Source organism: Mus caroli, chromosome 17 (assembly GCF_900094665.2).
Source record: "Mus caroli chromosome 17, CAROLI_EIJ_v1.1, whole genome shotgun sequence".
In the NCBI taxonomy this organism is placed as follows: Eukaryota; Metazoa; Chordata; class Mammalia; order Rodentia; family Muridae; genus Mus; species Mus caroli.
In genome coordinates this window covers 8124527-8140398 of record NC_034586.1, presented here as the reverse complement: position 1 = coordinate 8140398, position 15872 = coordinate 8124527, and the positions used below count along the sequence as shown (strand labels likewise).

General features: G+C 46.2%; 1 protein-coding gene across 3 annotated transcripts in view; it reads left to right on the top strand.

The window, feature by feature from the left end:
* Pde10a (phosphodiesterase 10A) overlaps positions 1–15872 on the top strand; it is a 446975-nt gene that overhangs the window by 205779 nt on the left and 225324 nt on the right. For 2 of the 3 annotated variants that reach the window (XM_029471092.1, XM_029471089.1), the window contains exon 2: positions 11784–11918. In XM_029471092.1, coding sequence (XP_029326952.1) covers positions 11870–11918 — 49 coding nt within the window. In that variant the 5' untranslated portion in view covers positions 11784–11869. The remainder of the gene's footprint in view (positions 1–11783; positions 11919–15872) is intronic. The other variant, XM_029471090.1, reaches the window with a different exon arrangement.

The following is a 15872-nucleotide window of genomic DNA, read 5'->3' as shown; positions in this document are numbered from 1 at the left end:
AGACCCTGTCTTCTGGAGGGAAGTTCTTACGAGTGAGCGGGGGCTCATGGACAGGTGGAAACTCTGCAGCCACTGCTTCTCCTGGGAAACTTAAGTTCCAGCATGGGTCTCGCCAGGCAGAACAGTGCCTGCTTTTCCAGCCCCATCAAATTTGCCTCTTCTGGAAGTGTTCAGAGGTTTAAGATTAGGTGTGCATTAGGTTCTTCGGCAAATATGGGCTGTGCACACTGTTACTGCCAGAGTTGAACTGGCCTTGAATCGAGATGGGGTTGGTGGGCTAGGGACTGATGACAGCTTCAGTGGTGACTCTGCTTGGCATCAACAGGGTCCTAGGAACCATCCCGAGTGCAAACAGAGGGACGAGAATCCATAAGACAGTGTGATTAGCTAGGCTTGGCATAAGGACCAGTACTGCTTGGACAGGTTTATGTCATGAGTCACCTGGATCAGACCATGTGCCATCATAGTATTTAGACTTCAGGGGTAGAGGAAGAACATGGTCACATGACACTGATGATTTTGGAAGTAAGGTCTGCTCATCTTCAGAGCCAGACACTTGCCTCAGGACCTGTCTGATCTCTGAGTTTCCATTGGCTTCCACCTTAAGGGCGTCTGCAAGAGACTGGAAGAATGCTAGTTGTGTGAAGTCAGCCTAAACCATAGTATGAAGTCAGGCAAGGGATGAGGAGCTGTTGTTGGAACCCAAGGCCAGATCATTGGCTTCTGATGAGCAGAGTAGTTTCCATGTGCCTGTCTCACACCCTTCTTGATGGATGCATCTCATTTTTGTCTTCCATGCTCTGAGCTGTCAGCAGAACACTGAGGGTGGTGGTAGCAACTTTAGGGTGCAGTGGTGTCCTGTGGCTTGGCTCTCCAGAATTGCCAGTTCTTTCATTTGTGCTTGCAGATTTGTGCCATAGATCGGGACGGTGCAGAAATGATCTAGTATCAATGGACTGAATATCTATAAAATATATACAAGTATACATACAAGTATATATATATATATACACACATATATGTACACACATATATACACACACATATATATATTATGTTTTAATATTTTGAAAGACATTTTTCCACAAATTTTCCATAAAAACAGTCAGTGTGATACTGGCTGCTCATTCATTTGGGCTCAATGTTCCCCACCTGATTTTGACATACAGTGCTGGGTTTGATACTCATGTACGTGGTTCTATGTAGTTCTGACCTCCATGGACATCTTCCATTGGCCTTTCAAAGACAACTTGGCTGTGTAGATCATGCTCTGAAGGCTGATGGAGATGATTCCACTATCTCCCAGCATATCAGGTATCTAGGAGTCTGCAGTCAGTCCGATCTTGCCCTTTAAAATAACTGGGGTAGTCTTTTCTTCCTCCCAGCCTATGGTCGATGTGGTTATGCACAAGCAAGTATATCCAAAGTATATCCTTTATAATATTGGGCTTTTCCAGGGACAGAGCTTCAAGATATTCAAATATAATATGATGCGCTAGAGAGATGGCTCAGTGGTAAAGAGCACTTGTTGCTCTTATAGAGGATCTGGGTTCAGTCACTGGCACCTACCCAGTGGCTCACAATTATCTGTATCTGGTTCCAGAGTATAGGTGGCTTCTGTGCGCACCAGGCATGGACATGGTGCACATATATACATGAAGGCAAAACATCAATACACATAAAGTTAAATAATCTTTAAAAACTAAAAAAAGCTTTATGACTGTGATTTATACTGGCTCAGTGCTGAACCCAAACTTTGGATCCATATCTATAGGACCCCTGGTCACCCACCAGTGATCAAGGGTGTGAGATTTGGGCTGCTGCCTCCCTGTGGTAGGAGAGGGAAGATTATGTTTGTCATTAGCATCTTGTCTCTTGAGGGGATAGTTTCTAAAGCTGATTCCCTACTCTCTCTCTAAGAAGGTTACTTCAAGTAATTAACATAAATAATTTTGGTTCGTATATGTAAGGAAAAAAGTGTAAAATTGGGCAAACAACATCTCTGCTACCTTTAGGAAATTTTTCATTTGAAAAAAGGTTCATGTTCAAGTTTACTGAAAAAAAAAAAAAGAATAAATAACAGTTTCACCAGAAATATTTAAGGATCATTTTCCTGAATTTATCTTTTAATTATTTTAATTCAAATGACAATTCACCCTCTTTTCATATAAACTGATGACTAAAGCAGGGTCTTAAAATTGGAGCATCCAAGAGGCAGCCTCTACCTTAGACCTGTCTTGTGGCTTAAATTTTTTGTGGGGAGGTCTTCCCGAAGGCTAAGGATGCCTGCTTGTTTCCTGTACCTCTACCTTAGAACTGTCCTGTGGCTTAAATTTTATGTGGGAAGGTCTTCCCGAAGGCTAAGGATGCCTGCTTGTTTCTTGTACCACGGATATCCCATAGCTCACTCATGTTGACAACTTAAATATCTATGACTTAATGTATACTTGACTAAAGTGCTGACATCCAGCATCCCACTCTGGACAGACCCACAGTCATGGCACCAGTGTTTCCTCAAGAGATGCTCTTTGTATCCGGAACTAGCAGGTTGGAACCCAAATATCTTTCTATGACCACCCCTTTCCTCAAAATGTGATGCTTTCCAGTCAGCTCCTCCCAGGAGCACTCAGGCCAGTCCTTGAGTTGGGCCAGTGCAGGGCATCAGGGGGAACCCATGAAAAGAGAATTGGACAGAGAGTCAGGGGTGAGCGCATGCATTGGGCTTGCTCTACTCCCAAAGCTGCTGGGCAGGTTGGTGCAGAGGAACCCAGGAGCCTGCAGTGCTCACACGCTCCGAGGGAACCAGAAGCTGATGAGGAGTTTCTGCTGGGTTTTCAAATGCCCTGCAGGGGGACACCTTTTACTTTAGGAAGAAGAATTTAAGAGACAGATCGAACTCCACTCCTACCCTGTCACTTCACAGATAGTGTGGACAGGGTGTAGGGCATGAGTGTTGGAGAGGGGGCACTTACTTAGACTATGAGACCTTTTTGCCCCAGTCTTCTGCCAAAATTGTCAAGGTCCAGTGGTCTTCACCTTGACCCAACAAGCTTACGAAACAGTTTTGAGGGTCGGTCTCTTTTAGCTGTTTTGGACAAAAAGCAGCAGGGCTAAATAGAAATGTTGGCTTTTTCTTGGAAACGTGTGCCATTCAAGTCTCATCTCATCGACAAACACTAGGACTTTCCTTGCAGTGAACCAAGTGATTGGACAAGATAGCATCTGATCCATGCTCTGAAGCAGCCTCTGCTCTCCCAACAGCCCCTCTGGTCCTGAGACCTTGCTGGACCACAGTGGTGTCAGCCTTAGAAACTGAGCTTCCCCCCTCACTGAGTCCTCTCTGGAGGCTCTGTGCCATTTGGGGTCATTTTCTTTTAGTGGCTCCTTCTTGGACCCAGAGTAATTTCTCAGAGATAGGCAGTATGGAGAACTAGTACCTGGCTGTGTCTCTTTTCTCTCTCTCTAGTCTTCCAAAAGGTCACACTGGTCTGTAGGGAATTCTTGTCCGTAATATACTTTAGGTCATTTGAGTTGTCTCCCCTTCAAATTCTGGTACAAGCACCCAAGTGAGAGGCAGGGAAGAAAGGGGTGGCTCCTGTCCCTGCTTACATGGTTCCAAGGAGGAAACCAAAGTTCCTTAAGAAACCTCCTCCACAGGGCTGCTGTGTCCACAGACAGCTCCCCGCTGGCCATCTGGTGACTGCTGTGTGGTCAACATGGCTGTGGGCAGATGAGCCATGGAGGGACAGAGCGAAGACGTTGCATCCAAGGGGCTGGTGGTTGGTGTACAAACCATGTCTGCCATACTCCTTTTTCCTTGGCCTAGGGAAGAAGCCTTGTGCAGAACACCATGGGATGTGTATTCTTGAGTCTGGTTGACATGCCTAGCCACTCATGCCCAGACACCCTGCTGTGTTTGGAGCCCATAAAGGCTTTTCCAATGTGGTCCTCAATACAGAGATACCCTCTCCCCAAGGGAAGCCAGAGCAGACAACCCTCCTGTGAAATAGTGGTACACATCTCCTTCAGCAAGAGGGAGTCACTGTGAATGTTCTCTGGTGAGCCAAAGAAGCCCTCCGTGAATGTGTTATGAATATGACCTTGTCAGGGATCCATCTGACCCCTGGTCAGGCTCTTGGCAAAGCCTGCCTTTAGTCCAAGTGCGAATGGTGATGGTGCTTACAGCCTGAGACTGCTCACCTTCAGGGACCTTCTACTGAGATTAGCTGGGCCCTCCCTCTGTTGCTGTACCTGGTAAGCATTCTGAAGTCTGGGGTTGGTTCAAGGCTGTCCATCTCCACCAGAGAGCACACAACCCACCAGATCCCAGCTCTTCTGTGCATGTGTCTGTCATTTCTTCCTTCGTGTACCACCCCTGTCAGGTCAATGCTTGAAGCCTTGCAGGTCACAGCTATGCCTTGGATCATGCTGATCCCTTCAGTGCAGGGAAGGCCAGTCTGTGTGGCAGATGATCCTTAATCCTATGCAAACTCTGAGCACAGGTTACCCTCTTGTCCCTGCAGAAAATGCAGCTAGGGTGACAGGCCAACTGCTGAATCCTGTGGTCGGCAGGCAAGATTTCCTTTCCGCTGATGTGGCATAAAATGCTGTTGAGTGAATGATGAATTCTTTCCTCCTCCGTGTGAGAGCCACGCTGCTGTTATTGATACAAATGCCCAAAGAGCTGCCAGTGTGTTATTCAGCCTCTGTTAGTATAAGGAATGTGATAGGTAATCAAGTTAGAAAAAGAGAAGGATGTTTGGACTCTTTCCACCCATGGTCAGTTGGCCTGTGGAAATGTCCCATTGGAAGTTCCTGCAAAGCCTCTCAGGTGTGGCCAGACAGGCAAAGAGAGGGGAGGAAAAGGCTCTGAGGCCTTAATATTCCCTCAAGAGCACACTCCCTGAAGGCCTCCCTCAGGCTCCCTCTCAGCACAACACTGGTTGACTTAACACACAGAACCCTTTGGTGAACATTAAGATCCAAAGTGCAGTGCTATGCAACTCTTTAAACGAATTCTTTTTTTCCCTCAGAAAAACATTTTTTAAAAAATGTTTTTTATCCATGTAATTTTCCCCCAAATTAGTGCTGTTTGGTTTGGGTAGAATGTGTCTTGGTTTACTTCTTCTCTGGCTGTAGAGAGCAGAGAACTCCCAGCATGTTCTACTCTGCCCCCTGTTTTCTTCTGTGAGTAAGGACTGGCAGGAAAGTCACTCTGGGGTGGAACAGCTGAGCTTGCTCTCTCAAGCCCCTGCAACTCATCCCAGGCAGCCCCCAAGCGCAGTCTAGAAAGCCTTCTCTTCACACAGGAGCGCTCTGCCTTACACACCTGTTGGTAATGTGCTCACAATCTCGCAGATCATAGTATCTGAGCACTGCATGCAAGTCTCTGAAGGACAGGGTGACTGGACCCTACTCTGATGAACTACAAAGACCTTGGAGGCCAAGTACTCAAGCCAGCTTCCCCACCTGTCCCTTTTGCATAGCATGAAGCTAGAGAGGACACATCACAAATGTGGCATCCTAAGATAGAGAATATGTATCAGTCAACAGCATGTGAAGGGGGTTAAAAATGGTGGCAGCAAGACAGGAGAGGCAGATAGAAATGGTGAGTTTTCGGATGTGTTTCTGAGGAATGAAGCTTTAGGATGGTCAAGAGCCAAGGGGCAGTATAAACTTCTAGGATCTGGCTCTCCACCTTTACATCCTGGAGACTTGCAAATCCCAAGATTATGTAGTGTATGAAGAGTATGAAAAGTGTGGCTTCTCCCTCCTGTCCTCATCTTGTCTGCCGCTGCTGCAGAGGCACTGGCTTCTGCCTCTGTAGGAAAGATGCTGCTAAAAGATGCTTGACTCTCTCTAGGCTTCCCAGTATCCCATGTTTGACTACACACTGGGATTTTCAGTTTTGTTTTTCTTCTTCCTCATTACTGGCAGTGCACATAAACTTCATCTGTTGCTACGTTTTCCCAGTCGAAGAAACCTAAACAGACTCCCTCTTATTACTCTTATATGCATAACTTGGTAGGCATGGTGATGGGAACCTATGTCATGTTTGCATATTCAGCCCACGTGACTAGGCAGAGCCTGTAGGGGTCTCAAAAGAGAATCTTTGTGATATGGGCAGGGGTTGGAGTATGATGAACAACTTCTTGATTTCTTGGGTCTTGTATATCAGAACAGAAAATCTGTACATAAACGTGTAGGTAGAAGCATGAACAGAGAGAATTTATCAAGAAAGACCATGGCTGGGGAGAGGGCTCACTCATCCTGAGTTCTATCCTGGTGACCTACACCAAAAGCCGGCTGTGGTAGTGCACTCTGTAATTGCTGCACTCCTGTGCCCCAGGGTCGCAGGCAGCTAACTTGGAGTACACCACACAGTGACAGAAACAAGAGAGACCTTGCCTCAAAAGTAAGTGGGAGGAAAGAATCAATTTTCAAATGTTTCCTTTGATCTGCATCTCTTTCCCTCTATCTCTCATTCTCTCTCTTTCTCTCATACACACACACACACACACACACACACACACACACACAATCATGATACATGCCAGCAAACTTCCCCATGCTACATTAATTTATTAATTTAAAAATATACTTCCAAAAGTGGAAGTGGGGCAGAGCTGGGAGGAAGGTTAGAACCCTCAGCGGGAAATGTCTACCAAGGGTGAGGACTTCACCGCCCCAGCACCATGGGCTTTCTTATGCTGTGCCCTGTTTGTTACAGTCAGCCTTGCGGTCTGCCTTTTCTCTGTCAACAGTCTTTCCATACACTAACCCATAGCCTATGTCTAAAGCCATTCATCTGCACCCTGCCCTCGATGCTGCTTCACTTCTACTAAAACAGAATTGCAAGTCTGACTTCTAGCCAGCCCTTTCCTGAGACTTCTGTACCTCTTGGTATGTCCGATGATGACAGTGGTGGTCATGTGATTTTGCCTTGCCTCGGGAGACCTCGTCCAGCCTGTTTCCGTTCAGGACTTTCTCACACAGGGCCTTCTCCTTTCTCTTAGTATGACCCAACGTTTTCCTCTTCTGATGTTAGACTGAGTAACTTCGATCATTTTACAACTCTACCCGCAGCTCTCTGAGTTTAAGCAAGTCTCTACTTATGTGTAGTGGGTGCTTGGGGAAGAGCCTAAAACAGGCCAGTGGCAGACCCCATCTGGGAGCACAGTATTAATTTATATGTAGTGGTCTACTAACACAGATCCTTAGTATCCCAACTTTGATGGATAATACACCCCTCCAAGTGTGCTGACCATTCCAGGGTCGCTTTGGTGGCTTCTGTCATGGTCTGCTCTGTGAGGTACTTTCTCCATTTTATCTCAGTATCTCACAGAGACAGATTTTATTATTTGAATAAAATTTGCAGACTTACACTCTAGGGGAGATAAAGAGCTAATTGAACCTTTATTTTATTCCCTGATTTGCTCCCACGTCTTCAAAATTGGCCTTAAATAGTCAGGTCGCCCAGTTGGTCCCAACACATCAGAGGCAGAATGCCTGTCCGCATTTCACATTCCATGCTGCCTGCCTCTGCTGGGGAAGGCGGCTGCTATTCATCACTCTGTTGTTCCCAGAGCACAGAATGGAAGAGTGAGAGCAACCAGGCTCTATTTTGAGTTTCAGAATTCACACAGCCCAGCATGAGCTCAGGGAGGTGACAGACACAGTGGGAACTCCAGCATTACTACTCCCCACCACCACCACCACCACCACCCCCCGCCCCCCGCCCCCCCTCCCCCCTTGTGAGCCAGACCTAGACAAGACCTTCCCTGGTCATGAGCTTGTGGGACTCTAAGAAGTGCAGGCATTGCTGTTCTCAAGTGAGTGTGCTTCTATAAGCAGAGGATACATTTGATGTTTATCAAGAGCAAAGTTTAGCCTGGTGTGGTGGCGCACGCCTTTAATCCCAGCACTCGGGAGGCAGAGGCAGGTGGATTTCTGAGTTAGAGGCCAGCCTGGTCTACAAAGTGAGTTCCAGGACAGCCAGGGCTATACAGAGAAACCCTATCTTGAAGAGCAAAGTTTAGGGTTTGCATTTTACTCTAGGTCAGAGTTCCTCAGCCTTGTTCTCCTCCTCCTCTTTTTCTTCCTCCTCCTCCTCCCTCTCCTCCTCCTCCTCCTTTTCCTCCTTCTCCTCCTCCCCCTCCTCCCCCCCTCCTCCCTCCCAGACTTGTCATTCTTCTTTTCCATCTCCAAGGTCCCTGTGGCCAGCTGAAGCAAGAAGCTGTATATCTGGGTTAGAAGAGACCAGAGATACATACTTCTCTCTGAGGCTCTCATGTTTTTTACTGAGGTGGAATTTTAAGATACCAAACTCAAACAGAACAGCTCAAATGAAGTTTCTGGGTGCAAAATACATAAAAGATTTATAAACTCTTGTGATATATATATACACACACATATATATAATTTGCATATATATACAATTAGACCTTTTGGTTATTTTGCCTTTTAAAAAAGTATAGTGGTGTTTCATTTTGTTTGGTGAAGGCAGTAAGTGTGCAAATGCACACATACATACACACATGTGTCTGTTTTGATCATCTCCACTTTATTATGTTTTTGTGAGAGGCTGGAGAGATGACGCAGAGCTTAAGAGCACTTGCTACTCCTGCAGGACCCAGATTCAGTTCCTAGCACCCATATAGTAGCTCATAGCCATCTCTAACTCCAATTACAGGGGTCCCAGCACCCCCTTCTGGTCTCCACAGCCACTATACATAAATGATACATACAAGATGCAGATAAAATACTCATACACATAAAATAAAGATAAATAAACTTTTCACAGCAGCTAAAGGTATAAGCAGCAATCACAGCGTCCCCCAGTGGTTGAATCAACAAATTGTGGTCTACACAGAAAATGGAATATTATTGTTCCTTAGAAAGGAAACTGGTGACTGGCTGCAACAGTCAGCATCTTAGGAAGAGCATGAGGAAGAGTAACCCAAGCATTCAGAAGACAAACAGCAAGAGAATCCAATGCTCAAATACCTCTCCAGTGGCAACATTCGTAGGGACAGAACAATCAGCGCTATTGGGAACCCGGGAGAGTCACTGAGTGGTGGGACAGAAATTTTGTTTTAGGGAAAGAAAAACATTCTTGCAATGGGTGGTAGAGACAACTATCTGGTAAGACTATATTAATGCCAGAGTCAAGCTCTTTACAACTGTGAAAAGTAGATTTTTTTTTCCCCTGCTCAATCATGTTTATGCTTTTTTTAAGTGATTTGAAAAAAAATCAAGAATAGTGGTTAAAAAGTCTTTCAGTTCTGAGCTATTTTATTCCCTTCAGATATCTTATGCAGTGATGGTTGGTACCCCTTTCCCTATTTTCTTGAAGCATCTACCCCCAATCCTTTGCTGAAACACAAAGGCCAAGTCTTTCATTCTATGCTTCTGTGGGGGGAATTCTGTTTTCAGACTAGCTCATCTCCCAAGGATCTCATTCCAGAGTGTCAGGAAGGACTCACATTCTCAGTGGAGGATCCGAGGGCTCTCCCCTTTGCTGGGTTCATTCTCTGTGGTCTTGACTGGAGCCCAAACTGGAGCCCAGATACCACACTGGGCTTCATAAGTCCTTATGAGAGCTCACTCCAGGGTACTGGGCCTGTTGGAGGTCTTTCGTTTGGAACGTCTCTGTTCGTGATTATTGTCAGGATGGGGGACTCAGAGAGGCTTCCAGAGCATAAGCCTGTGCACTTTGAACTAGAACTCCCACCATGATGGAAGGAAGAAAGGGAGACAAGATTCTCTGGCAGACAGAATAAAGATAGGGAGTGACTAGAAGCAATCTCTGGTGTGGTTCTACCTGGAGGCATCTCTACCTGAAGGTTAGAGACACTCTTCCCAGCAGTGCCCAGGAAGAATGTCTGTCCTATTACAGAGTGATCCCTTACAGAGAGGAACTTGGAGCATGCATAGACCCCATGTATGCGTGTGCATGTGTGTGAGTGTGTGTCCCTCTGTGTGTGTACATATGTGTACATGTATGTGTGCGCTTTTCTTCATCTCTCCTTGCTACACAACTCAAGCAGTTGCCGGCTTTGGTTCTCTTTTATCCAAATTTAATTGGCTGATTTTTTAATCTACTCATGTCTCATATTTTAGAACAAAACTTTGGCTTTGGTCTTTTATAGACAGACATCAATATGGTATTCTGGACTTTGAAAGGAGTTCACAGAGCAGACACACAGGGCTGGAGGCCTGGAGGTGCAAGAATGGCAAACACATGCTTTGTGCTCCTCCTCAGAGAGGGAAGACATAGGAAATTCATAGCACCTCATTCTGCAGATTCCAGGTAGCCAGCCATGGCACGCAACAGGAAACCAGGCCTGTCCGACCCAAAGACCAGTTTCAAGGTTGAGGAGTATGTGTATTGTGATTGGTCTGGTGATATGACATCATCAGGGCTGGATTAGAGTGGAATCTACTGTATTCCAGTACAGGGTTGTATTTACTGCTAACTCTACTCAAGTCATTATGGGAATGACTGACATGGGTATATTGTATGTTCAAGTTTATCCAAATCCTGTCTCTATAGTGGATATTAACATGCCAAGGGTACTTAAAAGCTCTTAAGATAACATGTGATACTATAGAGTCTACTTCAATTCCAGATATGATCCATCAGTGCTTTCCCCAGGCCAGGACAATTCACACTCTAGACAGGGATGGAGTAACTAATTCAACTAGTTTCCATGTGGCTCTTCAGGTTTCTCCTTTTGTTCCACACTAAATAAGAGGCATGGGTGTCCTTGAACACCATTTAGTCAGACCCTAGCATCCCACCCAGAGCTGTCCTCCTACCTAATGGGGTGTTAGATCTACCTTTCTTCAAGCTGTTGAGTTTTCTCCATCTGTCTCCGCTGCCATCAGCCATTTCCAGCACATACCCCTTTGCTGTTCCCTTCCACCTGTGCCTTTTCCCAATTGCACGGACATCTCTGCTGCCATGGCTCCCAGATTAACAGGACCCTTGAATGGGAGTGGGCTCCCATGGCAACCCACAGGGACTCCTCTGAACTGTCTGAGTTAGGCAAGGGTAGAGGATAAGATTTTGATTTTTTTTTCAAATGTTAAACATGTCTACAGTTCATTGTGGGTTGGGAAGTCTAGACTACTAAAGACCTACTACCTCAACTCAATGAAACCAATGCTCTCCTACCTACTGCAGTGCTGAAAGATGTCATGGTTGGTTATAGACATGTAACAGACAGCATCACTAATTCAACATTATGTATTTGAGACCCACTGGTCTGTTGAGGGCATGGTACATGTCTGTGCTATTCTTCATAGGTCAGCTCAGTATGACTCAAGCTCCCACCTTCCCACCCCCTCTCTGGAGCCTTCATATCATCTACTAACCCGAATGGGAGACATAGCTTTCTCCCCTGCAGACTGTATCCCTGAAGAGACTCTGGATGCATCAACTGAACTGTAGCTCCCTGGGAAATTTGCCCATTGGAGTACCCCTTGTAAAGCCCCTTCAGTAACTGACTTGCAGAAACCCCCTGGATGGCCTAAGCTGGATATTTGTCCTGAAGGGTCTTCAAAGATTTGAGCTAATGATTTCAGGACTTGGGTTAGTGTGTGTTCTTACATTCTATAGATATGATGTCAAAGAAGTCCCAAGTGTGTATAGTGTGACCAGAGTCCTAGCCACACTATGCACACCCTGTAAGATGGGAGATTCCCAGAGAGATCTTAGTCTGACAGGATGCTATGTTTAGCCATACTTGACATTAATGCCATAACCTTGTTCTTCCCAGCAGGCTGCCTCCCATTCGCACTTAAAGGTGGAAGCAAGGGCCCCGCTCTATTGGCACTTCGAAACCGCACAGACTCTCGGGGGCAGATGAGCAATGACTCCACAGAAGGTACCGTGGGCTCCTGCAACGCAACAGGTATGAACAGACCCATGACAACATCAACCCCAGGACCGTACTGCCAGCCGTTCCCTGTGTTCTTGTCATTATGAGCTGGAACCTCATGAGCAAAGTGTCCAGGATGATGCCCCATAGCTTGGAAGGACATTGTTACCATATGATGTTAGCAAGGGACCGAATAGAGGGATGTGAACTCACTCAGATTTCTGAAGTTAGAGCAGACTACCTGATAAAATGCAACCATCAAATTAATAATTCAGCCCGGCAGTAGAGGCCACCCTCGATCACCAGCCAGCAGGAGCAGTGTGAGGAGAATGTCCACTCTCTACAACTCATGGCTTTGTTGCTAAACCAAGTATTAGCAAACTACTCCCAATTAATTTTATCTTTTCATAAAACCAGACAATTGGAACCTTGAAAGAAAGTTTCCAAAGTGCGGAAATGGCTATCTCTTTCTGTTCTAAGGTAGAGACCAAGGGACCCTCTGCTGTGTGGGTTTTGTGTATAAGGGATGTGAAGTCATTCCATACAGATAATTGATGATTTAAGAAAGATAATATGATCCCACCCAAGTCTAGCTCCGTGATCCAGTAAGTTATTGACCTTATGTAATAGAAGCATAGATGATCAAGGGCAGTTTCATCCATGAAAAGCCCAGCCCAGCCCAGGCTTATGACTCAAAAACTTGGCATCCCTTGTGCTCCCTGTACAACTGGCAGGCAGCTCAGCCTGAGGGCCATCTCTCCCCTGTCTATTGCTTATTGCTTTGAGGGAGTGTATCATGTGAGTCTTTTAAATGTCTACCCTTCCTTTGCCAGGAGGGAATGCTTCAATTCAGAGGAAATAACGGACAAATACAGGGCACTGACTTCAAAAAGTATGCGTGTGGTTAGGAAACGACTACACCTTCTTAACTCTCTCTTTGATGTGACTATGAAAAGTAGGTTTTTCATACGTGATCACAAAGGTCTCTGTTGAGCCGAGTGTGCTCCCCTGGTCACATTGGCTCCTTTGCTTGTAAATACCATTTTAGTGCCTTTCCTATATGGATTGTTCCCAACAGGGGGCAGGGGACAATCCTTGCCCCAGCTCTGCTTTCCACTTTGGCCACACGACACCAAGGGAGAGTACGGTGCTGTATTCCAGAGACTGAGAGGTGCCCAGAATAAAGGAGAGTTCACAAGGGGTCAGTGGCCAGTGCAGGAGAACTCCAGGCAGGGATGGTCCCAGGTCTCTGGCTGGGTGGAGCCTGAGCACAGACCCGGGCCGATGCCTGGGAGAATATCCTGGCCACAGACAAATCAAGGCCAGAGGTCATTCTGCCTTAGCCACTTCCAAGGAGGTAAAGTGGCTAAGTCTTACCAGGTGAGCAAGCGTGGAGTAGAGATCACAGGGCCATGGATGTGGAGAGGAGCAATACATACCCTGCAGTCCACAGAGGACATGGACGTTGGGGAAATATGCAGATTTTAATCCAAAGCATGACGTTATGCGATGGGTTTGTAGTGGGGTAAACAGCTGGAGAGATTAGCACCCAAGAAGAAAAATCCTTGGCAGCTCAGAGAGTGACTGCATTGGGAGAGACTGGTGTCCAGTGACTTGTGAGAAGGAGGAGAAGGAGGAGAAGGAGGAGAAGGAGGAGAAGGAGGAGAAGGAGGAGAAGGAGGAGAAGGAGGAGAAGGAGGAGAAGGAGAAGGAGAAGGAGAAGGAGAAGAAGAAGAAGAAGAAGAAGAAGAAGAAGAAGGAGAAGAAGAAGAAGAAGAAGAAGAAGAAGAAGAAGAAGAAGAAGAAGAAAGAGAGAGGAGAAGGGGTCCTTTGGGGTAGATTCTGCTTTGTGTGTCTGCCCTGGATGGTTTTGTTACAGTGAAGAAGCTTAGAGTGGGAGGAGAGAGAGTAATGGCTGTGCTTTGGGCATGCTGAGAGTGAAAGTCTTTCCGACACTTATCCAAATAATGCCAAGCAGGCAGAGATGTACATAAGCTATCCTCTTTGCCTTGGCTTCCTAAAGGCTCCCAGAAATGAGAGTCTTTGAAGGTTCCATTGTTGTTGCTGTTGGTTGCTGTTATTATTAAGGCAGTATCTTGGGGGAGGGGGCTTGAACCCATGACATAACCAAGGCTTACCTTGAACTTCCAATCTTCCTGACTTGACCTTCTGCATGTTGGGATTGCAGGTGTATAGCATCACTCTGTTTTATGCAGTGCTGGGTATGGGTCCTGTGTGTCATTTGTGCTAAGTAAGTATTCTACTGACTAAGCCACATCTTGATCTGTGGAACTTTAATGGAAGAAAGATATTAATAGCGTTGCAATGGAGTGTCAGGGGAAAGAGTCGGGTTTGTGCTCAGGCTCCACCCAGCCAGAGACCTGGGACCATCCCTGCCTGAAGCTCTCCTGCACTGGCCACTGACCTCTTGTGAACTCTTCTTTCTTCTGGGCACTGCTCAGTCTCTGGAATATAGCACCCGTACTCTCCCTTGGTGTCTTGTGGCCCAGGTAGAAAGCAGAGCTGGGGCAAGGATTGTCCCCTGCCCCCTGTTGGGAACAACCCATATAGGAAAGGCACTAAAATGGTATTTAGTATTTTGTCTTTGATTTTGGATCAGTTGGTTCTTTGGTTTCTGTTCTGGTCTAACCCCCAGCCTTAACTTTACAGAGTTAGGAACTAGACTTCCAGAAGTTATGAATTCATCAGAACGTGAATTGTGACTGACAATTGTACAGATCCATGTCTAGGGACCAGGGCACTTGTCTGTGCTGCATGGGACACTACCCAATGATGAGACATCTAGGAAGCCAACACAAGTAGAGGTTGCTTAGTGGACACAGTATGGAGGAACCTGGGAAGCCCTCCTGTGCTTATCACAGTGACATCACTGGGTGGGCGTGTCTTGTTTCCCGGTTGAGAAGTTTTTCAGGGTGACTTGGTCTTGCCTTTCAGAATTCACTGTTTTGCTCACCTATAGACCTAGGAATAGCTGTGTTGGCATCAGTTGTGAGCTTGGCTCTAGGAAGCAGGTCTCTGGGCATGCCTGTGAAGGAATGTCTAGATTCAGATCAGTCTCTGAGAATGTCTGGGAGGGATTGCCTTGATGAAGCTAACTGTGGGCAGGATCAGTCCCTGAGCTGGGAAGTCTGAACTGTATAAAATGGAGAAAGGGAGCTAAGCATGGTGAGCTTGCATAGATTCCTGGATCCCTGCTCTTCGCTATGGATGCGATGTGACCAGTTTTCTCAAGCCCCTCTACTGTGGCTTCTTCTCTCTGATGGACTGGAACCCGGAACTATGAGCCTCCTTAAGATGTCTATGTCAGGATACTTAATCACAGCAACAGAAAAGAGACCATGAAAATATGAACACTCATCAATGAGCCAGCTTCACACATCAGCAGTTCTTCAGAGTGAGGCTGTCCCTAGCTTTCCAGGGTCACATAGCAGTGCGCAGTTGCCACAAGAGCCTAGCAGTCCCTTTTCTGCCTTCCTTAGAGACTGACAGTGGAGTATCACAATCTAGATCTGGAGCTAAATCAATCTCAATCAATCTCCCTCTCACTCCCTCCCCCTGCCCCTCTTCCTCACATACTTACTGACACTTACATTTGATGCACCATAATTTTGCCATGCAGAGTATTTTAACTATCTATAAATTTTTTCCATTTTCTTTCTTTTTCTTTTCTTTTTTTTAGTTCAGAAGGTATTTTTGAAGACATAATCTTCTTTCAGGACCAAGCTAGACTGCAGGGTATGGTGGTCAGCTTTAAGTGTCAGCTGATATAATCTAGAACCATCTGGGAAGATTCTCAATGAGGAATTGTCTGTATGGGGTTGGCCTGAGGGCATGCTTGCAAGAACTCTTTCTCCCTCCCTTCCTCCCTTCCTCCCTTCCTCCCTTCCTCCCTTCCTCCCTTCCTCCCTCCCTTCCTCCCTTGCTCCCTCCCTCCCTTCCTCCTTTGCTCCCTCCCTCCCTCCTTCC